The sequence below is a fragment of the Lycium ferocissimum genome, chromosome 4, assembly GCF_029784015.1.
Source record: "Lycium ferocissimum isolate CSIRO_LF1 chromosome 4, AGI_CSIRO_Lferr_CH_V1, whole genome shotgun sequence".
Classification (NCBI taxonomy): domain Eukaryota; kingdom Viridiplantae; phylum Streptophyta; class Magnoliopsida; order Solanales; family Solanaceae; genus Lycium; species Lycium ferocissimum.
The window spans coordinates 42,745,220-42,769,622 of NC_081345.1; the positions used below are offsets into that span (position 1 = coordinate 42,745,220).

General features: G+C 34.5%; 6 protein-coding genes across 6 annotated transcripts; 2 read left to right on the top strand and 4 right to left on the bottom strand.

Moving 5' to 3' along the window:
- Positions 1-1,497: 1,497 nt before the first annotated feature.
- Positions 1,498-2,484, bottom strand: LOC132054070 (uncharacterized). Its single transcript, XM_059446142.1, has 3 exons — positions 2,471-2,484; positions 2,131-2,366; positions 1,498-1,973 (listed from the first exon to the last, which is right to left on the bottom strand). Exons 1-3 carry the CDS (start codon positions 2,482-2,484, stop codon positions 1,498-1,500), a joined length of 726 nt encoding a protein of 241 aa, XP_059302125.1.
- A 591-nt stretch (positions 2,485-3,075) lies between these two features.
- Positions 3,076-3,667, bottom strand: LOC132054740 (outer envelope membrane protein 7-like). Its single transcript, XM_059446709.1, has one exon. It carries the CDS (start codon positions 3,579-3,581, stop codon positions 3,351-3,353), a length of 231 nt encoding a protein of 76 aa, XP_059302692.1. The 5' UTR covers positions 3,582-3,667; the 3' UTR covers positions 3,076-3,350.
- Positions 3,668-5,234: 1,567 nt separating this feature from the next.
- On the bottom strand, positions 5,235-9,252 carry LOC132053086 (small nuclear ribonucleoprotein SmD1b). Its single transcript, XM_059444929.1, has 4 exons — positions 9,121-9,252; positions 8,961-9,037; positions 5,575-5,766; positions 5,235-5,451 (listed from the first exon to the last, which is right to left on the bottom strand). Exons 1-4 carry the CDS (start codon positions 9,132-9,134, stop codon positions 5,390-5,392), a joined length of 345 nt encoding a protein of 114 aa, XP_059300912.1. The 5' UTR covers positions 9,135-9,252; the 3' UTR covers positions 5,235-5,389.
- A 5,432-nt stretch (positions 9,253-14,684) lies between these two features.
- On the top strand, positions 14,685-16,821 carry LOC132054741 (adenylate isopentenyltransferase 3, chloroplastic-like). Its single transcript, XM_059446710.1, has 2 exons — positions 14,685-15,229; positions 16,153-16,821. The coding sequence occupies exons 1-2, from the start codon at positions 14,793-14,795 to the stop codon at positions 16,697-16,699; spliced, it is 984 nt and encodes a 327-aa protein (XP_059302693.1). The 5' UTR covers positions 14,685-14,792; the 3' UTR covers positions 16,700-16,821.
- Positions 16,822-18,596: 1,775 nt separating this feature from the next.
- On the top strand, positions 18,597-19,127 carry LOC132054071 (uncharacterized). Its single transcript, XM_059446143.1, has one exon. It carries the CDS (start codon positions 18,597-18,599, stop codon positions 19,125-19,127), a length of 531 nt encoding a protein of 176 aa, XP_059302126.1.
- A 408-nt stretch (positions 19,128-19,535) lies between these two features.
- On the bottom strand, positions 19,536-23,143 carry LOC132053087 (probable glutathione peroxidase 5). Its single transcript, XM_059444930.1, has 6 exons — positions 22,885-23,143; positions 22,425-22,501; positions 22,179-22,240; positions 21,871-21,989; positions 20,394-20,561; positions 19,536-19,799 (listed from the first exon to the last, which is right to left on the bottom strand). Exons 1-6 carry the CDS (start codon positions 22,936-22,938, stop codon positions 19,767-19,769), a joined length of 513 nt encoding a protein of 170 aa, XP_059300913.1. The 5' UTR covers positions 22,939-23,143; the 3' UTR covers positions 19,536-19,766.
- Positions 23,144-24,403: the final 1,260 nt, after the last annotated feature.

Here is a 24,403-nt window from a genome sequence, read left to right on the forward strand (position 1 = left end):
AGTGGGATAACCAAGAAAAATCCCTTTAATAGCTCTAGGTTCTAATTTTGATCTATGACTTGGAAGAGTTGAAACATAGCATAAACAAACAAAGGTTCTTAGAAACTCATAGGATGGTGGCTGATTATATAAGATTTCATATGGAGTTTTGAACCAGATAGGAAACTAGAAGGGAATCTGTTTATTAAGCTAGTAGCAGTGAGGAGACAATCTCCCCAAAAAGAAACAGGAACTTTTGATTGATACATTAAAGCTCTACAAGTTTCAAGAAGATGTCGATGCTTTCTTTCTACAATTCCGTTTTGTTGAGGTGTTCCTGTCACGAAGTCTGATGTAAAATCCCTTGAGTTTTAAAAAATTCAGAAGTGCTATGACTGCTTCCTAATTCTAAGGCATTATCAGACCTAATAATTTTAACTTGAGTTTTGAACTGTCTTTCTACCATTTTGAGGAAGGCTTTAAGAATGAAGAAAGCATTGCTTTTGGTAGTCAATAAATAAGTCCAAGTTCCTCTACTATAATCATCTACAATGGTCAAGAAGTACTTAAATCCATCATAAGTAGTTGTTTTACAGGTCCCCATGTGTCAATGTGAATGAGTTCAAAAAAATGGATTTGGTTTTTAATAGAACTTAATTTAAAAGGTAATCTTGCTTGTCTTGCTAAAGGACAAATATCACAAGGAAGTTCGTAATGACAATGAATAAAAGCATAAACCCACTTGATATTTTTCATTGATGAATAGTGTAAGTGGCCCAATTTCTCAGTGCTACAGTAAAGTTACATCAACTTCGTTTAGCTACTACCGAATTGGAAAAAGATAAACTAACATCTTTCTTAGAACCGGAATAACGTACTGTAAAAGTAGAACAACATCATTTTTCTTGAAACTTGGAAAACTAAGAAGACTATATTGTTGATGGCTGGACTTAGTGCTGGCAGATTTGAGTAGATATAGACCTCCATGACATTCACCAAGAACCTGAGGCCTCTTCATAGAAGGAGCCTGAAAGACACAATTTGTGGAAGAGAACATTAGATGACATTTATATTGCTGACAAAGTCTCACGTAAACGTAAGATTATAATTAAAATCGTGAACTAAAAGCACATTTTCTAGAATAAGATCCGTAAAACTTTGATACTCCCTTTGTGAGTGACTATTACCTTTTGTGAATTCGTAGATTAACACTTAAAGGTAAGAAAAGGAGTTAGATTAAAAAAGATCGAGGTGTCAAAAGTCATATGTTGGTTGCCCCGAGTCATGATCCAGGAATTGAATTTAATATGAGCAAAACAAGCTAGGATATGGTGTAAGGGATTAGTTATACCAAAGCACACTACACTGTTGGCAACAGCTTCTGCATCTGAACTTGTAGGACCTGATTGGCTAACTTTAACCTCGTTGCAAAAGATGAACCAATTGACCGAATCAAGCCTCGTGAAAATTGTTGATTGCTCGCATAGTCATTGTGTTTCTCTTCAAAACATCGCATTACTATGTGCCAAAGTCACGATTTCTCCTTGTCTTTGTGAATTTAAAATCCGCAGGGAAGCCCACAATCCCATAACACTTGTCTATACTATGACCAGGTTTCTTGCAATGTGAGCAAATCAGGTTGTTCTTTCTTGTATCAAACTTCCCTTTCCCTTTTTGCTCATAGTTTCCATGTTTCTGGTTATACTGATCATAGTTAGAAAATTTTTGAATAGGCTGATCATAGGGTGTATATTTGTGTTGGTTTATTGCCAAAAAGGAGGATGATTCACCAGGGTGCTGTTGATTTACATAAACCTCCCTTTGTTTTTCATCTTGAATTAAGATAGAATAGGCCACATTCACATTAGGGAGAGGTGAGATAATCAACATATTTCCTCTAACTGATGCATATGAATCATTTAGACCCATCGAAAAATGCATAAGTCTTCTCATCTTGTATATAGATTTGGTTAGTTTATCCTTTCCTCCACAGCCTACAATTACATCCATGCTTTATGTCAAAGATTAAGAGTGTCTAGTTCATCCCAAAGTTTCTTCAACTTGGTAAAATATGTTGCTATATCATTAGATCCCCAATCTAAATCACTTAGTTCCTTTTGGAGATGGTATAATTTAGCCTATTTGATTGACCAAACCTTTCTTCAAGGTCTGTCCATAAAGCTTTGGCAGTTTTTGAGTATATGACACTATCAGAAATTTCTTTTGAAAGTGAATTTAAGAGCCAAGACAACACCATGTCATTACACCTGCTCCACAATTTGTGATCTGTGGAATCAATAGCAGGTTCTTTACATGTGCCATCTATAAAACCTATTTTATTTTTGGCTGATAAAGCACGCAGAACCGACCTACGCCACCTCCATACCCTTTGCCATCAAAAGTGAAGTTCACCGTATTCATACAGAAATCGATGAATGAAGATAATAGAGGGATCGGAATCCATTAACTTGGATTCAACCACCTTAGTTACCTGAATGGATTCATCACTCATGATGGAATAAGAATCAAAAGAGTTTTAAGTAAATTTAAAATTCGAGAAAAAAAAATAATGAACCGTGAACAAAACAAAGAAATAGCAGATCCGAAAGTTAGCAGGATGTTTATCCCCGCTTCCGATACCATTTGAAATGAAACAATAAAATAAAGCAGTATTTGGAAATTTTCTCTATTTTCGGTATGCAGTCTTGCACGTATATATACACATCAAAAAGGAATCTCTCTCTAACAAACTTGTACAAGCTATCTATCAAACTTTGCCACTCGTACAATATTATTCCTTATACAATGTGACTAAAATAAATGCAAAACTGAAATTAATTTATGTCTAGTTTCTAATCCTTATTTTTTTGTATGTTGACAGGTGTCCCTTTTTGCCCACTTCATCTTGCCGCGTGTTTTGTGTACCAAAAACAGTCGGGTCTTTGAAATCATTGAGCAAGACCTTTTCTTTTCTCTTTTGTTTCAATGTTCTCTGTAAATCTGAGTTTGTGGAAGATGAAATTCCAACAGAAGTAATTTCACATTATCATTTTCAAAAGATATAAGTATGCATATGCATTATATCAACATGAAAAATAAATCGTTCAAATGCTTATATTAAGGGCAATCTAATGATATTTCAAAAGCTTATACTCCACTATAGATAGCCTATTGACATGTTCTCCAATCAACACCAGCAAGGTAGATGAAATCTCACTTAAACTTCTAGCAACACATACTGAAGGAAAACAGAAACGAACAAGTCACCATATTCATAATATTCCAACTATTTTTTTTTTTTAATTACCAAGTTAAATTAAAGCATATATATTGGGGGTTTTACATCCCAAAAATTAAACGGAACTCTGAAATCAATTATTTTTCTGGGGAGGATCAACATCGACCTGAGACTTGGCGGCTTCTGAAGTTTGATCGGCGGCTTCATCATCATCATCGGGGTCACGAGTAGGGTCAGACTTGTCGATGGCGGCTCGGGCTTTTTCAAGCCACGGTTTGAAAGCAAGCTCTATTGCCAGCCATCCAAAAGCTAGGGCTCCGAATACCACTGCTGTCGATTTCAATGAGTTGTTATTCTTCGCCATTGAGAAAAGAGTGCAGTTTTCAGATATACGTGCCGATGAGGGTTTTAGGTTGTAGCTTTCAAGACGATTTACTACTGTCAGTCGTAGGTTTATACTGCGACGACAAGGGGAATTATATGGGTCAGCTCCCGTTATGACCGAATCCTATTGGGCCCGATTACTTAGGGCCTTCAATTCCCAATTTGGTCCAACTGTAGACTGGTAAAGTAAACCATTTTTTTGCACACTGTTCTTTAATTTTTGTCCGCTCAATTAAAAACTAAAATATAACATATTTACTTTCTATAGCTATACTTTTTTACTACTCATTCAAACTCTACCCCTAAATTTAAGCAAAAAAAAAAAGTCCCTCTCTAACTTTAAATACACGCCATTATGCTCAATATCCCTTAATTTCCTCCATTTTCGCTTTACAATATTTCAAGATCTCTAATTAACTACTCATTAATTTCAATAATTCAAATCTTTTTAGATTCTATAGCCGATTTTTAGTTTCGTGTATTTAACTTATATTTTCGTTTTTTTTTTTTTCGTTTGAAGACGTTAATGCAACTCTAAATAATTAATTAACCGTTTGTTCTTGGTTGTTTTTGGTTAGATTAAAGACCATAGCCAAAAATTTTGACATATTTTTAATTGTATTTTGATTAATGTTCAATACCAACCCCGACTATATTTTAGGATATATTTTTCAAAATTTCGTAAAAATAAAATAAAATAAAAAAGTCTAAATTTACCTCAAATCTTCATAGGGGTATTAGGACATGCTATTTAATTTGTACATAACTTTAAAATCTATTTGCACGTTTCAGAAAATAAAAAAAATCAAAAAGTTGCACCGAAAACGTAACTCTAGATATGAATTCGATATCCGAACATATTATTATATGGTTAAAATTCAAACATTTTTGTCTGTAGTTTAGGGGAAAATGGTTAAAGTGTAGGTAAAATTACCAAAATCAACCACATTTTGTTAAAGTTCAAGCAAAAATATTTTTCTTCAGTCACATGTACTTGACTAAACTTCAAGCGTATGTACCTAAACTTTAGTCATATGAAATTTCAAATATTACATGAATTGCAAATTTATAGCAATAGCAGTATGCAACTCTATTCTTGGTTCTTTTTCATTTCCTCTTACCTTTTATAATTTCAATAAAGTACTTCGCACAAAGAGTTGTATTCACAGTTTGGTTAATGTGATCTTGGATAATTAGTCAAAAAATGAATTAAACACTATTTATTTTACAGAAGATTAGTTGATACATCCTTTAGTATTTTTGTTGATAGATAAACAAGTTATGAATAGAAATTCGAGAATCACACACATGCACATGGACGCAACCTCGACTAATTAGTCAAAAAAGAATTTTTGAAGAGATACATCCTTTAGTATTTTTGTTTAGAAGCTTAGCTTACATGCACAAGGACGCAACCTCGACTCTAAAAGAATTTTGAAGTCAGTCTGAGCATTACGGAGGTTCATAAAGGTCTAATGCAGTAAGACGCTTTAAAAGTAATACATCAGTAAGGAAAAATCAGATAGGCAAAATGCAACTAAGCAAAGGCAAAAGTGACGAATATACTTCAGTGACTTGACTAGGCGGCTCAAAATTGAACAAGATACGAAAGTAATGTTAGTAGTCCATATGATGCAACAAAATAACGTGCTCAAACTTTAAAGATCCAGAATAAATTGTTGCATAAGATCAATCTTTTTTCCGCCGGAAAACTAAGAGCAAATCTCTCAATCCGTACATATGTTTACATAGGCAACACTGCAAAAAATTAGAGCAGCCGGAATGCATTTAGCGGCCTCGACCACGTCCACGACCACGGCCGCGCCCACGACCACGTCCCAAAGGCTTTCCTGAAGAGAAAGAATAAAAGGAAGAGGATATTAATAGGATGTCCAAGCATCAAGGAAATTTAAACAGTACAGCCATAAGGCATGAAAAACGTCTGAACAAAATCCTTAACAATATGACAATACCAGCTGTTGGCTTCTTTGGCTTCACCCTAGGTGTTTCTTCCACCAGCAGCGTCTCGAGATTTAAGCTGTCAGGGAGGATATAATAACGGATGTTGTTACCCCTCACACTCAGGTGATCTAACGTCACTGGATTCTTTCCCTTGAGTGTAATTTTGACAGCCTTCAGGTGTGTGTTCATGCTAACATCCACACCTATAAAATATAACCCCCTTTAGAAACTTTAACACACAACTCTCAATTTAGTAAAGTCAATAAAGAGACGGATTTAGTAGTAGCCACTGTGCCTACTCAACATCAAAACACATACTGATATGCTCGAAAACATATTTAAATACCAAATATATCTAGCAATTTTTTGTTGGTATAAACAACCCTCACGGAATAAAAGTCAAAAGCATGGAAAGGACAACCAACAGAGAAAGGAAAAATGCATATACGTCTCTAAATATGAGGAGGATAAGACAAACATTAATTGTTGACTATTCTAGGTCTCCAGCAGAGATAAACTTCTGCAATACAGAGATAGCCATCAACTATGCTTCCATGAAAAATTAGGACCCATAACTTGGATGCTGATTCCCTGGTTCGCATGGTAAAAATGTGTTCATGTTTCCTTTTTTTGGTTTTGTTTTTTTTTTTTTTTTTTGTGGGGATCAAGCATGGGGGTAGGAAGGGGAGAAAGAAAGCAATGGGCGTGGGGGTAGGAAGGGGAGAAAGAAAGCAAATGACATTTTCGATGCATCCCGCAACCAGCACAAGCTATAGCACTTACCATAAGTACCTATCTAAGTTTGCTAAGAGACCATGGCTAAGTAGCATCCTCCATTGCCAGACAAAGAGGCTACAGCAGATAAATTATTGTTTGATATGGTATAGTACAATGAGTTGTATATAGCACTGACAACAAGAGTACAACAACAGAAAAGAATCATACATGCACCACTAAGTGTTATCGTCATAAAAACAGGAGTTAGACATTTATTATTTCCCACACACAACTTTAGCTCCTTGTCTAGTTTAATCTAAGATCAGTAAACATTGATAGCAAAAGTGACTGCTGGAGTACACAACATCTCATATGCCACGTTCTCACTATTCTCTAGTTCTACAAGCCCAAATATCAAATGTGACCAGCCTATAGTACTCAACATGATGTGTTCACTTCTGATCTTAAGTACCTAAAACTTTAACCTCAAGCTGGAACCTAATAGCTTACTCACGCCTCATATGAACAGTGACAAATAGGGAAGGCATCACGGCTGTTGCTTATATAATCAGTTATCCAAAGATAAAGTAATGACATAGCAACAACTAGGTAATCAAAATTTATACAGATGAAATTGATCATTGAACACAGGTTTTGATGATTAATGTTATATTTTGTGGGGATAAGAGCAACTAACGCAGATCTTGGAAACAGGGTTTTGCATCAAAAGTAAGAAAGCTCTTGGACCAAATGATTCCAGCGTAGAAATTTCACTTGTAGGGAACTGAGAACAATAGTAGCATGATGATCTGTAGCCACGTGAATGATAACCTAAGTTTCTGAGAGCATTACGCTATCCACCTATTGCATAGACAAAATGATGGTGACCGTCTTACAACAACAACAAAAACGACATCTCAGTTCCAAACAAAGTTGGGGTCGGCTATATGAATCCTCACTGACACATGTTACTCCATCTAACTTATCTCGGACAAATACTATTCATGATAAAAATAAAGTAAAAGTACTAGAAGTTATTTATATTTTCTACTGATGTATAAAATAATGGTAACAGTCTTACAAGTGAAAATTGAAAAGGATTAGGAAATACAATAGATCTCAACCTCAAGTTGTCATTGAAGGAAGTTCATTATAAAAATAAAACATAAAAAATAAAAAAAAAATAAAAAGTTCCCTTGACGGAAGGGTACAGCAAAGAGAGAGATTCTACTCATCACCTCCCTTAAGTGAAGCATTGGTCATACTGGTTTACCTCCCTTAAGTCGATTATTGGCTATTCCGTGATTTACATCCCTCAAATGGAGAGAAGTGGTATGCTTCTGGTTATTTGATATGGTTGGAAGAGAAGTAAGACAAATGTGTTTTCTTTTTCCACAAATTTCAGATACAAGGAAAATTCCAGATGGAAGATACACAACCTATCTAGTTTTGCTTCCCATCCAGTTTTGCTTCCCATCCCTTCTTACTTGCAAAAAATTAGCTCCTAACATTCCTCTTAAGCTTCTTCACCCCAACCAAACATAGTTTTAAGTTTTGAAGAAAAGAATTTGTGAATGGATAACTTATGAAAAATATTAAGAAAATTGACAAAAAAAAATTTTGTATGAATCCCATGTTCACGCCCACAATTTTTTATTGGTTGTTTAGAGATTTGCATGTCAGTACATGAAGTGTACAAACTGGTCCGAATAGAGCATTACACATATAGGATATTTATACGGGCAACCAATTAGTTTGGGATTGAGACATAATAGTTGTAGTAAAATGCGCAGAAATTCATAGAAGACTTGAGTTCTTGACCGTGGCTCCATGCATCATTTTCTTGAAAAGGTATTATATCAGAGTTAGAGAGCCTAAAACAAGTGTCCCATAGTACTGGAAAAAGGTTTTTCATGAAGGAATTGTTGAACGATTATAGTAAATATACAACACTTCAATTTCGTCGATTTGTGTAATAATCCAACTTTTAGTTTGAACTTCGGAAAAGAGGACGAAAGATATCCTTTACAATGGAACAGAGTACAATGAACTCATTGACAGAGGAATCTTTTTTTGGATAAGGTAAAAGTTACACTAACAGAGAGGAGGAACTACAACGCTCTAGGCATAAACTGCAGTTACGATAGGCAGTAATAGCTCTACACTACAGAATTAATTCTTATTAGTGTTGAACTTCGGAGTTGAAAAGGGATTAAAGGGGAGATAAAAAGTGAGAATCAGAGAGGATAATAGGGACTCGTAATGAAAGTGAAGACAAATCGAGAAGGGTTACGTCTTATACTTTATATAGCTTCTCTTTCCCTAGCTTCCATGTATTTATAGACATACACATACGGACTCGTGGAGTAAAGGAGAGTGAAGTAAACTATTGCAGTTACCATTCATCTACCATGAACTAACTTAAACTTGTGGCATTAATCAAATTCAGTTTAGCAACTTGCATATCCCTCCCAGCAACAACACTTTCAGTTAGCCACAATTTCAAATAACTTCTCTACTCAGAAAATCAAATCCATAAAAACACATATTGGCGTGAGCAATTCAACTACTTACAGTGTGCAAAATTTTAACTTATACCTAATATAAGTAAATAGCTACACAAGTTATATACTAAGAACCAAAACAAAATTGACAGAAAGGCACAGAGAGAGAGAGAGACCTGTAATGGTTCCATGAACAACGGTGCCGTTTTTGAGCTCAATTGATACAGTCTCGTTGTTCAGCTTCATCAAGAATCTGCACAAAAAATTTAAGTTAAATCCAAGACTAAGCTCACAAAAAAAGTATTCACTGAGAATAAATTGAAACTTGGCATTTACCTGACGAGCTTCATTGTTGATGAAGAAATAGAAGACACGCTAGGGCTTGAAGTCGAAGCACAGATGGAAATAGGGCAAGGAGCGCCAGGGTTATTCAAAAACACAACCTCCCGTTATAAACGGCGTCGTGTATTTTATGTGTGCCCCGGAGCACATCTTGGGCAGAAAATAGCAAGGCCCAATCGACTAAACGTGGGCCGCCGTCTCATGTAGTAATTGCACTCAGTAGTCAGTTTTTTTCCTTGCTATTTAAATTATATCTAGTTTTTAAATATTACTGTATCCTCCGCCAAGGTTAAGATCAAAAAGAAAGACTTTTGAAATTTTTAGTCTAATAAGGCATAGAAATTTACATGATTATAAATTAAAAAGAAAAGAGTGTCACATAAAGTTGGGACGGAGGAAGTATGTATTTAAGTCGATTTGACAAACTTAAACAAAAGTATGCCCCTCCCCTCCTTCTTCAAAAGTTTTTCCTGATGTTGGTTAATAGAGATTTCCTATGCGAGCTACCAATATATGTAGTGCTCTTTTTCTTTTTTTCTTTTTTTTCTCTGTGTTTCAGTTTTTATATCGTAAAATTTCATAAATTTCTATGTTTAATTTGGGTTAATTTCTATTTGAAAAGGAATAAGTAAGTAGAGGTGTCATAAATCAAATAGATGAGGTACCGTGAGTGAAATTTCGGGGAATAAATCAATTTCAGACTAAAATGTAATAAGTTAAGTCGAGATACCACGGAAGAAATGAATGAAGTGCCATGAGTGGAATGAATACATTATCAAACTTCAGACATACCTAGACTTCAGTTTTCTAGCGCAAACAACATGCCAAAACCTTATGTAAGAAAGTTTGTAACTTCAGACCTCAATTTTTTCAACTTCACGGGCTAAACTTACAAAAACTAAAAATTTCAGTCATCCTTTAATTAATAACGATTCACAAATTGGTTATATGTACACTTGCATATACTTAACATCAAGGGCAATTTGTACGATTGGCCTTATTCGGGGGTGGTCTTTAATTTTTGTCCTTTTGCCCTTCAGTAAAACTCCTTGGTTGCAGGCTCAAATTCCGCTCAATCAAAAATTTTAAAAAAAAAATCGCAAGATAAAATTTGGATTCGCAAGGCAGAGTTTTGTTTTCAAGTATAAGCCAAAGTTTCCCTTAAGGCAGAGTTTTGTTTTCAAGTATAAGCCAAAGTCTCTCTTAAGGCAGAGTTTTGACTTCAGGCATAAGCCAAAACTCTAGAGGTTTGCATTAAGACAATTTTTTTTTTTTATCTCAGTTGTAAGCTTGCAAAACTTTGCCTAAAGGCCTAACTTTGGCCGAATAGACTTAACTTTGCTACAAAACTCTGCCTTGCGATTTTTTTTTTTTTTTTAACTGAGCCGGGGTTCGAACCCCAAACCTCATGGTATTAGGCGATGGGCAAAAATTAAAGACCACCAATTTGAGAGACAAAAATTAAAGGCCAGTGCATTTGATGGTCAATACGCGCAAAAAAATGCCAACAATACATTCGCTGTCTCATCTTTAGCAGAAATAGGAAGGCACAATCGACTAGACGTGGTTTTGAATTTTTATACATGAAGTCTCTTTTAACACTTGGGGTCGTTTAGTTGGTAGGATAAGGATAATAATTTCGGGATATCCCATAAGATTATTTTATTCTGAGTGTGGCAATGCGTATTATTTAGTCACGAGATTATTTTATCCCATGGGATATCCCAACGGATTTTATAATGCAGGTATTGCTTATATCACATTTGTTCTTTAGTTTGAACAATAAACTGACTGGAGATTGAATCACCCAAAAAAAAAAAAAATTGACAAAATCTTTAGAAATAAAGTACTAGGACGATCTCTTTGTCTAGAGAGTATATTTTAGTTTAGCAGGGAGTACTATATATCAAGTAAAGTTACATCCCTAGATCTTCTTGATCATGGAACATATTCATGGATTCTTGATTAATTCTTCCAGTACAATAAAGAGAATAATTGTCCGAGATGTTACATCCGTGGATCTTCTTGATCACTGTACTAGTGGCAACTTTGAAGGATGCTTTCGAATTACTTTAGACAATTTTCTTATTCAACTTCCCTATGTCCTTAGCTAACAAGTATAGCTGCCAATGATAGCTAGTCTTATATTTTGCAGATAGTTAAATGCTTTTTTTCTCCTATTTTCTCTACTTTTAGTAGTCCACTTACTACTTGTAACCAAGAGTATGGTCTAATTACTAATAACTTGCGATGAAAATGATGAGAAATTCAGGTTGATGATTTATTATCATATGTCTGAGTTTTAGTGGAGAGAGTTACTGGCCTGGTATTGCGATATAGTAAAGGAATAGACTCAGTGAAATAATTGAAATGCATGCGAGTTGTGATTCGGCATCATTTTCAAAACCAAAAAGTTCAAAGTACTGGTTACATATTGTTCGGGGGGCACATTTTCTTTTGATATCAGTAGGGTTGACCACAACTATAGGGCCATATAGGAAAAGCAAAGCCATTGGCCCCGTGAGTTTTCATGATTAAGTTGAGTCAAGGTGGATCCAGTCAAAAGAGGGAGTGGTCAATTCCTAAATCAATTCACATCTGATATGGTCCATTGCTCAAGGACCATCTCTTTTGCAGTTTCCTTGCACATTTTCTAGGACCATATAATACAAATGCCTAAGCTAAGATTGTATCTTGATGGAACATGTGTTGTGCACTAGTTTGTAAGTTGTTAATAAGTTGGCACTTGGCACTCAAAAACTTCTTTCCCTATTGAATGAAAATAAACTGTCACCGAGCATCAATCAAGGCCTCAAGAGCGTGTCATAGAGCCTGTTTGGATTCGCTTATTTTAGATCCTTTTAAGTCAAAATAACTTTTAAGTACTTTCGTAGCTTATGAGTAAGATAAACAAAAATGATTTTAAGCACTTATTTTTAAACCAAGATAATAAAAATAAGCCAAAAGATAAAAGTTAAATTTATAATTTATGACTTATGCTTATAAGCCACTATAAGCTCATCCAAACAAGCTCATAGGCGAGATCAAGAAAACTTTAAGCTAATTGGGTCCAGAATTTTTAGTTAATGTATAGTGAGAATGCAATGCGCGATGTGCAAATTTAAACATTGCCTCTAACAAAATTATGTCGCTCAAATTAAATTGGGGATATAAACCCAACGACAAAAAGACCGAGAATAGAGAAATAGGAAAACGATAATTCATCTATCAATTGTGGATGATTAAGGATGCAATGGTGGCCAGTTTCCAATTTTCCAGTACGAGCTTGTGGATCAACCACGGCCTTCCCATTTTTCCTTTTTATATTTTTGATAGTACGAGGCCTAAATATCTGTCCTATCCTTCTTATGAGTTGCCACGTTGGCTTCGTCAAATGTTGTCGTGCGCCTATGAAAAGAAAAGGAATTTGCAGATCTCTTGTGCCTATAAATCTCTAACGGACTACGAAACTAATTGACCCCATTGTCGTATGCCATCCAAACTCTACATTTTATTATTTTTATTTTGTGATTCTACCCTTTCGGTAAAGTAAATTTTTTGAGTATACCATACCATTAAAAATAACACATGAAATCGGTAAATAAACACAAAGCCTTTAATGTGCAACGAGCTAGTTGTTTCTGTGTTGTCCCTTGAAACTTCAAAAGGCCAATTCAAAACAAGTTTACAAGGTTTATAGCCGAGTGAATCTTTCAATTGTACCTATTGATCGCGTAGATACGTTTGTCAGTAGGTTTAACTTGGGCCATATATTACAAAAGGAACAAATTGTTATCCACCATAATAAAGAACCCAATAAATCAAAAAACTTCTAGTTAGGTTGGCGTAGGGGGGTGGGGATGATCAAATTAAATAAGTGAATGTTTTCTATCCAGAATAAGTCTCTTCTTTTTTAAGAGCACTATTATTCCTTAATTTGTTTAATTAGTTAGCTTGCGAATCATAAGATCTTACCTGATTTCATGAATAGGATAGAGGCCTATATTACTAAAATATTAGAGCTGCCTGTACTTGTTGCAATTCCACTATTTTTAATCAAAAATTTCGGGTTTGAATAATGGGATAAAGAACTTCAGGTAGAAAGTGTTTCATTCAATAATAGACATACTCCGTATGAATCTGAATTAATCAAACCATGTATATTAAAATACTCGGTGTGGTTAAGAAAAACAAAAGATCTAACATCTAATCACCAGCACAAGTGATTAGTATATTCACTCGTTAGTTAATGAAAAGTCGATGGCGAAAGAGTGAAGAAACTATATCAACCTCCCACTTGGATAAGGAATCAGATGTGAAAATATTGACTTTAGTAAGGTTTGAATATTGAAATTTCACCGTCCGCATCTGTCTTTTTTACTTTCCCGTGGTCATGGATAAGCTAGTTCGGTCAACTTTGTTAAGGTTGGAAAAAAAAAAAAAAAAGAGGATTAGCGACAAAACATGATTCGACTTCCATTAGCACTAATTAGTTATGATCATATTTCATTTTGTTCGTAAGGTATTTATTCCTTAGAGGACAATTCTCAATTTAGTAATTTGACCACCGCGAAACCACAGTTAAGTGGTGGGCCTAGAGGGAGTTTTGAACTTTAATAAATGACATGAAAAACAATTAGTTAAATTACTAAAATGCCTCTCAAATTACTCAGAGTAAGACATAAACTAGGAGTACATTGTTTCATGTTCATGCTTTGTCACAAGTTCTAATTTTATCATCTGATTGGTTACTTTTAAAATTATTTAACTCCCATTTTGTAATTTAAGAACACTAAGCATATGCTTATCACAAACATGCGTATCAATGGTCATTTCATTAAAGTAATTAAAGAAATTGTTTATGTTATCTTTGAGTTAAACAAACTTACCCTGAAAGTGATAAGGATAAAATTCCATTTGCTCCTTTTGTCAGTTCTCTCTCTCTCTCTCTCTATGTATCTCTCTCCTTAAGAGGATATGTTTCTCTCCTATTGTCAGTTTATCAACAGATAAAAGCGTCAACCCACTTCCACAAAATATTCTTCCACTTCCGTACAACAAGAATTTCAATATCATTTTCAACGACTCATGGCTAGAATAACTTAAAGGTGAAAAGTGTTATATCCCACTGAATTTAGATATAATGCAAAATTCATACTCACTTTAGAAAGCGATTGAATATAACTTTATGGGTTAACTTTTAATGCTCTTAACATTGAATTCGTTATATTTTGATAAAATTATAAGTTTATATTTACTATTTTGTGGCAACTACATATAATAAATTTATATATGTTCCGCACTAAAAGTATTTGATTCAAATGAATTCGATAAAGAAAAGTTGCATCCGCTCATGATAGATTTATGTTGTATAAATTGACAGTGTAAAATAATGGATTTTAATCCGTGACAGCAAGTTTGTTACCAATTTTGTAAAGTCGATCATATTTGATGCAGTATTATAAGAATAAAATTATTCGAACAATATTTGATGCAAATGGTCTATGATACTCCACCATATAAATACTCGACATTGGCTGCGGAAAACAAGTAGACTAGATACATCATACATGCATGGTATATATTCAGTTGATATACAAAACATCTAAAAGAGGAGAAACACTAGAGTTCTGATTACGAACTTTCTTACAATTTAATTACGTTGTATGATTGGTATGAGAATATCTACAATAATGTGCAACCAAACGTGGCCATTGTTAAATATTAGGAATCATCGGCAACCACCGCAAATGGATAAGGTTGTGGTGGTGATGGGAGCCACCGGCGCTGGAAAATCAAGACTCTCAGTCGACCTAGCCACTCATTTCAAAGGAGAAATTGTCAACTCCGACAAAATACAAGTGTACAAAGGACTTGACATTGCAACAAACAAAATTACCGAAGAAGAACGTTGTGGGATACCTCACCATCTACTAGGTGTTATTGATCCTCACAATGAGTTTACCGCCAACAGCTTTTGTAACATGGCTTCACTTGCTATCGACTCCATAACCGACCGTGGAAAGCTCCCCATCATCGCCGGAGGATCCAATTCGTTCATCGAGGCACTCGTTTATGATAAAATTTACAAGTTATCTACAAGGTATTGTTGAAATTGTGTGACTATTTCATCTAAATTAAAAGTTTAAACTATTTTGGAGGACACATTTTTATGGGGATTTTGTATGAATGGCCTTTTGAGGCCACACTTTATATTATGTCCGCCATTTGTCTAGTGAGCTACTAAATTTGTCTAAAAAAATTTCTTTCAACTACTTTTAAAGGCAAAAAATTTTCCCACTGGATTAAAAGAGAACAAAATTTAAAGAGTAGCTCCAGAAAAGGCTAGATGGTGCAAATAATCCCTTTCACAAATTACAACATTTAATTATTCATTTTTTTGTGCGGAGTGCCCTTCAAATGCACTGGTCTTTAATTTTTGTCCCTCAAATGGTTGGTCTTTAATTTTTGCTTTTCGCCTAAAACTTCTAGGTTCCGGGTTCGAACCCCGCTCAGTCAAAAATTTTATTTGCTAGGTAGAATTTGGATTCGCGAGGCGAGTTTGCTCGCGAAACTCGCTAGCAGGAAGAATTTGATTCGCAAGGCGAGTTTCGCGAGCGGTAGCTCCGCTCACGTTGCAGAGGTATGCCGCCTAAAGCGAGCAAAATTACACTGCCGAGCCTAACTTTGGCCTGAATTAGCCTAGGTTTGCCATAAAACTCTGTCTTGCGAATTTTTTTTTCTTACCGAGCCGGGGTTCGAACCCCAAACCTCATGGTATTAGGTGAAGGACAAAAATTAAAGACCACCAATTTGAGGGACAAAAATTAAAGACCACCCCAAAATAAGGGCATTCCTGCGAATTGCCTTTATTCATTTTTTAACACATCCCGTATGCATGTAGTTTAATTTTTTTAATTTAATATAAACAAATAACTCAAACAGAGACTCATATTACAATGTCATCTAAACGGTTAAACTATCCAAGAGAACATATTTTTATTTATCTAATTACGTTTTAACCAGGTACGACTTTTGTTTCCTTTGGGTCGACGTGTCCATGCACGTACTAAGTTCTTATTTGGCTGAACGAGTGGACAAAATGGTGGAGAAAGGAATGGTCAACGAGGTAAGAAACATGTTCAATCCAAGGAATCAAGATTACTCAAGAGGCATTCGAAAAGCAATTGGTGTCCCAGAATTCGATCGTTATTTCCGGGCTGAATTATCGAAATCCGTCGACGCGGAGACACGTGTTAAGCTACTTGAAGAAGCCATTAACAAAGTCAAAATTAACAACTGTAAATTAGCAAGCCAGCAGTTAGAGAAGATAAATCGTTTGACAAATGTTAAGGGATGGAATGTACATCGACTGGATGCAACAGAAATCACGTTTAAAAAACGAGGAAATGAGAAGGAGAAAGAGGTGGCAGAAGAATTATGGAAGAATTTGGTGGTGGGACAGAGCAAAAACATTGTCACTAAATTCTTGTGTGAAAATTATAGGAATTGTAGTGATGGGACAGACATTAACAGAGATATTTTGGATATGGCAGAAGCATCTTACTGTTAGGATTTTGCCTTAATTTTCTTATCATATTTGGATTTTACTTTTTCTTGAAGGAAGGGCAAATTAAAGAGTTTACCATAATTGATTTTACTTTTTCCAAATGAAAAATATAATTCTCTTTCATATTTGGTTAGTCCTTTTCTCAGAGGAAAATGTTTCGGACCTCTATATATTGAAGAATCCCTCTCATATAATAGAACACACAGAAAAGCATCCACAATGTAGTCATTAAAAGAGTTTCATTTAAGGGGAGATTTATTCTCTCATAGTTTTAATGTTTTCTTTTTTATATGAGTTTTTTCAATACGTAGGTCACTTGACCAAATCATATTATAATATTATAACTTTTTAGTATATTTTTATTGTTGTTTGATTTATCGTGTTAGCTTCCGCATGACGCCATGTTATTTCGATCCCAACACTTACTTAATTAGATAGATAAGAAAGAGAGATTAGCAAGTTGTGCATTAATTTGTACCTTGTGGTACAATTAAAAAATTTGTACTCCAGTGGCATTGGCAGTTCTGGGACTGGGAGATAACATTCTTATACGTCCACCTATGGCATAAACATAATTTAATTTGTTATTCCTCAATGTATGTCACTCTCAGGCTCAGCTGGTAAGACTGTCACCAACTTGATCTGCTTCAGATTATCAAAATTGACGTGAAGACAGTAAGAACGTACTACTGCCTTCATTTTTATTTTATTTTTTGTCGCCGCATTGTTTGACTAGATACAAAATTTAAGAGAAAATGCAGATTTTCGGAACTTGTATTTAAATTGTAAAGACATGTCATTAAACGTAAATCTGAAAATTTAATTTGTGGTACTCCGAAGAATTTCCCTGGATAAGGATGCAAATATTGTTAGTCTGACCTAGCTAACATGCACGCACCGTGCATGAAACGTTGTGGCCTTGAGAAAACACAATGGTAAAGTTGCATGGAGTATATACTACTTAAAAGATAAGTATAGGTAGGTAATTCTTAATAATTATCTTTTTTAGTTTGAAAAAATGATACTCCCTCCGTCCCAATTTATGTGGCACTTTCGCTTTTCGAGAGTCAATTTGACTAAACTTTGCAGTTAAATTGGATTAGATTAACTCAACATTTTAACATGAAAATTTATATATTTGAAAACTACATGAGAAGTACTATAAGTTGCAACTTTTCTCATATCAATTTGGTGAAAATATACATCTTAAAATGTTGGTCAAAGTTCATCAGTTTGAATGCCGAAAAGCGTCACATAAATTGGGACAGAGGGCGTAGTATATAGTCTTTGTAACTGGTAATCTGAAGGTTAAATTACATTAATGGTACAAATATTATTTGCAATTACAGTGTACTTAATTTAACTTGTGATAGCAGGTCATTTACCATTTTTACACTAATGCGTAAATAATATTCACATAATCATATCACCTATTAGATAATTAAAGGTAAATCTCTCAATACGCTAATTGATAATATGGTAAAAATGATAACTAACATGTTATCAAAGGTTAAAATTCATTTTAATAGTGATAAAAAACTATACACTGCCGAGAATATATCTTGAATCCTATTATTATTAGTCAAATGTAATTGAATTCTACGAGTACGTAAAAGAAATTCAGTTTTACGGCCAGTTAGGATGATTTTAGGTGTTTCAATTGTTTTGTGTACCCCTAAGTTATCGTCAGCTGATTAAAGAAGTGTTGTTAACATAAAAAGAATGAGTCCTACTCACCCCCTTTTGTCTTCTTTACTTGCAAAACCAGAAAAAAATTACCTAACTATGAGAACATATAAAGATTATGTATGCAACTTTGTCATTATATAAGTAACATAGGATCAATGAAGGATATATATCTACTTTCTCATTGCTATTAGTGACAAACATAACAAGCAAAATGAACAGACATAACATGATCCAAGGAATAGTTTCAACTTTGTTATTCCTAGTAATTCACCTAGGAGGATCAAATTGTCAGTTTATGCCTTGGCCCACTATTGTCAATCGTCCACTTTGTCTCAACCAATTTGCACTTGTGAACAATGCATGTCGATTTCTGCCATATTCTCCTTTGCCTCCACCATCTCCAGCAGCACCTATACCCGACTCTACACCCGCGCCCTCACCAGAACCGTTACCTCCTTCTCCTCCGAGCCTGCCCCACATAGAAACACCTGCAGAAGAAGAATGTTGCAGGTGGATGAGAACGGTCGATAGCGAATGTGTTTGTGCCCTATTGGCTCATTTGCCTACTTTCCTTGCTAGGCCTATCCATCAGTATACTGCTGTGGTTGATCCAGCTTGCAGTGTCACTTTCACGTGTAGTTCGTCGATTAGGGTAGTAAATGATCAGAAATCACCGCGGTCTGAAAATGATGAGAAATCACCGCGTTCTGAAAATGATCAGAAGTCACCGCAATCTCCATGATGCTCATATCTCATTACCTTCATAACAGAAGTACGTTCAGATGATTTTTTCTGTTTTATTATTAAAACATCACGTCGCATGGAGTTTGACAGACTCCTATTACTATATTCATAGACAATAAGATAAGATATTTAGGAGGGGATATAGAGCTTAATTAACCTCCTAAAAGATTAAATGTAGTATGACTCATTGTGTTACGTTTGGTTATATAACATCTTACTATTAAATAAAATTCTTCTGATCATTTTTGTAACCAAAATCTTTAATCATTTGAATATTGTTAGTAGTATTATATTTGGACAGTTTAAACAGCAAACTGATATCTTGCAACTCTGAGAGGTTCTCACCATGAATGTGCCCAAGAATAAATATAATATATAATATAATATAATATAATATAATATAATATAATATAATTTACATTTTTTGTACCATGAAACAGAGACCATATATTGTATTCAATATAATTTACATTGATGAGATAGGAATAGGGAGGTAGGAGACATGCAAAAACTGAACCCCAGACATACAAGAGCACATGCAGGTTGAACAAACAGAATATGCAAGATATCTCCATTCTCTGTTTTTTATTTATATAAAATGAGCTCATCAACTGAAGTGTTTGAACTTGACAGCCTCTCACTCTTCCCCTAGTGCTTTTTGGATATCAGCCTGCAAGTAAAACCAAGAATGACTCAAAAACGCCTCAGAGGATGTACATGAACCTCGTAAAGGGCACTAAATTAGCTTCTTGATTTGGAGTCAACCAAAATTATCTTTCAGTAAATCTAGTAATCTTCCATTAGCACATGAGATAATGGGGATCTTGCTTATCAAGAAATAAGTAAATGAACATTATATAAGTGAGAAGAGATGGCAGCAACTTGAAGCCTCCTCAACCTGACTGGAAAATTCTAAACTGCAAGTGCACTGATCAAGGCATGTTTTCTACTACTACATTGAAATGAAAATTCTATGCAAATGTTAACAAGATAAAGATCTTGGATAGGTTCATTTCCCATGAGACCAAGTAAGCTCTGGATAAATTTGTCCATCAAATTATCTTGTCCAACCAATCATGGGCTCATGGCCATTCGAATAGAAGAAAGGCTTGCAGGAATCAGTATTTTAGCTTCATTAGGAAAAAAACAACCATAGAGGACATAAGTTTTTTATCATCCTAGTGGAGAATTGTTAAAAGATTTGAGATGAAAAGGCAAGGGCAAGCAGAACCATATAAACTTCTGTGTTTAGAGAGAGGAAAACCTCAATTGCCAAGGGCGTAGTAGTGGAGCCATAACGCTTGATAACTTTCCCTTCCTTATCAATCAGAAACTTGGTGAAATTCCATTTGATGCTGGAACCAAGAAAACCACCTTTGCTTGATTTGAGGAACTGGTAGACAGGTGCTGCGTCCGGACCATTAACTAGAACCTAGTTTGACTTACAAGTTTGTTATTAGGTCCACAAGAGTGCAATAAAACAATTAAAGTTATTCTCAATAACCAGCTGAGATAGACTCTTCAAAATCTTGATATACAAGACTGACTAATACATGAAATGCTAAAAGGTCCTTCCAACTTCTGGTAAAAGGTGAAACATGTTCAATGATACAACATAATTGAAAAACTTAAATTATTGCCTTTAAATTGAAATACCGAAAGAAAATGAATACAAATGGCTAAAAAGTAAAGGAGCAGAGCGAAAAAAAGCAATTACTACCCCACACAATGCCTTTAAACAGTTCCTGCTGATCTGTGCCGAGTCTACAGAATTAGATTAGGGAAGTCCCGCGCCAAAATGGTAAAGAGATAATCCATTTTCAACAATGGCTATCATTTCGAATACATTTGATCAGCTTTTTGGTCTTGTAACAAGATTTAATCTAGCAAAATGATAAGTTTTCTTTGAGAAGAATCTAGCAAAATGATAAGTTTTCAGTAGGATAACTCTAAAACTAAAATACTCACCAATAGAATTAAAAACAGATACTGCAAAGTAACTGATATCAAATGCTACAATGACCATATGGCAACAAGAAAGGATCCAAAGTGAAAAATTGACATATGGTATAGAAATACGTAAGTTAAAAAGCAAACAACAAACACAAACGAGGATTACTAACGAAAAGTTTTAACAGAGATAATAAGTAGACAACAAAGACAAATTGAGATTCTTTTGTCTGGGCCACCCGACAAACGACCAACTTACACGCACCTTGACTATCCCACTAGGTACCTATATCCTCCCACCAGTGCACGTTCCAAGTAATTCTTCAATCGGCAGATAGGAAGAAATTGTATATCTTACTTGCCTCTGCTGGATTCAAACCCTGGTCTCTTCTGGTGTTGAGTCCAGCTTTATTGAATGTTGGGCCACACCCTTGGGTGCAGCACATATGAAACTTGCTCTTGGAAAGTTTGAACAAAAGTAAAGAGTAAACAACGAACAAGAAGTAATAACTGGAAATGATGCCATCATAAACGATGGAATGATTGGATTCAAAATGCATCAAGGTCGGACAGAGATGCTTTTTACAAGTATTATGTTCTAGTTGATTTGTGCACACTTTATATTTGTACATTTTCAGCATCCAACGGAGAAAATTGTGAGCTGGTTTTGTCACCCTAAGAGACTACTAAGAGCATCAGTGCAATTGTAACAATAACTAAATCAATGTCAATAGGTGAAAAGGTCTCAATAATAAATATAAAAGATACTACTATCATTTATGTCATCTTACCTTTTGGAAAATGGGATATTCTGCCTTGAATCTTACGCAAGCAAATTGTTGTGCTTCCTCACTTGTCCCTGGCTCCTGTTTCAAGAATTGGTTGCAAGGGAAGGCCAAGACCTCAAAGCCTGATTTTAAAATTAAAATATACATATATGTTGGCGCGTGTACAGAGTGATAAACATACTTCAGATAAAAATAATGAGCCAAGTGCATTACATTTAATATGATTATGTCATCATGTATAGTCAGTAACAATCACATCTTCAGATAAAAATAGGGTCAAATGATGTATACACTTATAACGTATAAATCACCTTTATCCTTGTAGTTGTTGTAGAGTTCAGTCAACTGGGTATAGTTTGAGTTTGTGAATGAACTGTTACAACAAACACGCACACCATCACCAGATGCGCAAGGACGTAATTTATCATAAGAACAATACAAAAAATGTTGTGAGAAAAACAAACACAAAAGCTAAAGTTTAAAGTAGAAATTAATACAGTAAAGCTTAAAGTTTGAAACTTATATCAAAAAATGAAAAAGAAGGGGAAAGTGGAAACCATTTGGAAGCAACATTAACGACAAGAAGCACTTTTCCTTTGTAGATGCTGAGGTCTACATCCTTTCCTTTGCTATCCTGTCAATTGGAAACAACCCCAAAAACAAGATGAAGAAACAAAAGATCAACATATGAGCAGTGATGGATTCAGGATTTTCACTCAGGGGGTTGAAAAAAATAACAAAAGCTAAATGTAAAAAATAATGTTGTCCCAGGAATCGAACCTAGGATGTTACAAATAATTTTGAACACTCTGTACCACTTGAGCTAACCTTTTACATTTGTTCAAGATATTCAAAAGTTAATAAACTATATAAACACAGAAAATCAACCCTGTAATTTTTTGCACAAGGTGTTTGGTTGAACAACATCGGCACCCTCTAAATCCGCCCGTACATACGAGAATGATAATGCCTTGATAAGAGAGGAAAATGAACAAGATGATTTTGTAAGAGCATTACCTTGACGGTGAATTCGTGTATTGATTTTTGTGGAACTGATGGAGAAGCACCCATTTGATAGGGGAAATATAGGTCTCTGTTTATAATTCTATGTCCCCCTACTCTCAGAACTCATCAATTATTAATGGGTTAAAAGATGAATAGTTTCCAAGAGTAGGGGAGATTCTTGGCAACTCGGTTCAACGGAAGAGAAAATGAAGAAATTTTTAAGAAAGATGAAGGAGGTCCCCATGATCAGAAAATTGAGGCAGTCCACAAACTACAGCTTGCAGTTGGACTTTTTTTAATGTGGTCCGACCCAAAATTGATCGACTCCGGAACCAAAATGATCAAAAAAAAAAAAACGTTTTGAATCAAAATATCTCAACAAAAAGAAAAGGTAACATAAATATCTTTAGCACAGTATTTAAGCACTTAACCGTAACGAAGCCGTTAAGCACTTTAGCGTAGTAAAATATCTGCGGCTTAAAAACCAAGTATTCTCATAAAGCGCGAATTCTTTATCGCTATAGAATCCACCATAAAACTCGATCGGCTCCACCAAAGATTATACAGTGGCGTTAAAAAATTTAAAAAATGCCATTGGAGGCGATTTAAGGTGGTCCCAACTTAAAAAAAATGTCATTTTCTATTAATTTTCGTCGGGAAAGTTTAGATTAACATATTTCAAGTCGAGTAAGATTACGTTTCGAATTGTGGGAAACGGTGTACAACTCGATTAACACAATTCTATAAAAAATCTTCGATTAAGGTTTTCTACTATGAACTTTTGTCATTAATTTGTTATATACATTACATTGTACGCATGTTTAACATTTAATCGTCCTTAATTTCCAAAAAAAAAAAAAGTCAATTTTTTTTTTTTTTTTTTTGGTTTGATCGGCTGGGCAGTGGCTTTTGCCACTGTTCCCTTTTTTTTTTTTTTTGGCAAATTCATTAATTGTTAAATGTGTATGAATTGTTAATTTGTTAAATGTTTATGAATTGTTAAGTTGTTATATGTTTATGAGTTGTTAATTTGTTAATTGTTTATGAATTGTTAATTATTTATGAATTGTTAATTGTTGATGAATTGTTAATTGTTAATTGTTAATGAATTATTATTTTGCTAATTGATTATTTGTTAAATATTGATTATGAATTAATTAGTTGTTAAATATTGGTTATGAATTGAAAGAAGTTGATTGTTGATGAATTATTATTTTGTTAACACTTTGTTTGGAAGATTGTTATGTATTGTTTCATAATGTATCGTATTGTGTTGTACTGTATAGGACCAAATCAGTCGTTACATAAAATAGGACCTTTCGTCGTTACCTAACGATGGATTTAACGATACGATACAATAAAATTATAGTAACAATCAAAGCAAACATTGTATTTAAACTAACAACACAATATAATACAATAGGTAACAACCATCCAAACACGTTGTAAATGATTATGAATTGTTAAATCTATATTATTTTAAAAGCATGAATATATATGTTAAATAAAAAAAGATTATCTAAAAACGAAT

What these genes read in the sequence shown, in the direction of transcription:
- LOC132054071 (XM_059446143.1), top strand. Translation starts at nt 18,597, where the DNA reads ATGAACAGACATAACATGATCCAAGGAATAGTTTCAACTTTGTTATTC.
- LOC132054740 (XM_059446709.1), bottom strand. Translation starts at nt 3,581, where the DNA reads ATGGCGAAGAATAACAACTCATTGAAATCGACAGCAGTGGTATTCGGA.
- LOC132053086 (XM_059444929.1), bottom strand. An exon ending in TGTTCATGGAACCATTACAG is followed by an intron (nt 5,767 to 8,960) that starts GTCTCTCTCTCT and finishes TATATTTTATAG; the next exon opens with GTGTGGATGTTAGCATGAAC. An exon ending in GCCAAAGAAGCCAACAGCTG is followed by an intron (nt 5,452 to 5,574) that starts GTATTGTCATAT and finishes CTTTCTCTTCAG; the next exon opens with GAAAGCCTTTGGGACGTGGT.
- LOC132053087 (XM_059444930.1), bottom strand. Translation starts at nt 22,938, where the DNA reads ATGGGTGCTTCTCCATCAGTTCCACAAAAATCAATACACGAATTCACC. An exon ending in AATATCCCATTTTCCAAAAG is followed by an intron (nt 20,562 to 21,870) that starts GTAAGATGACAT and finishes AAGTCAAACTAG; the next exon opens with GTTCTAGTTAATGGTCCGGA. An exon ending in CTACGCCCTTGGCAATTGAG is followed by an intron (nt 19,800 to 20,393) that starts GTTTTCCTCTCT and finishes TTTTACTTGCAG; the next exon opens with GCTGATATCCAAAAAGCACT.
- LOC132054741 (XM_059446710.1), top strand. Translation starts at nt 14,793, where the DNA reads ATGATTGGTATGAGAATATCTACAATAATGTGCAACCAAACGTGGCCA. An exon ending in ATTTACAAGTTATCTACAAG is followed by an intron (nt 15,230 to 16,152) that starts GTATTGTTGAAA and finishes CGTTTTAACCAG; the next exon opens with GTACGACTTTTGTTTCCTTT.
- LOC132054070 (XM_059446142.1), bottom strand. An exon ending in AGACCTTGAAGAAAGGTTTG is followed by an intron (nt 1,974 to 2,130) that starts GTCAATCAAATA and finishes ATGTAATTGTAG; the next exon opens with GCTGTGGAGGAAAGGATAAA.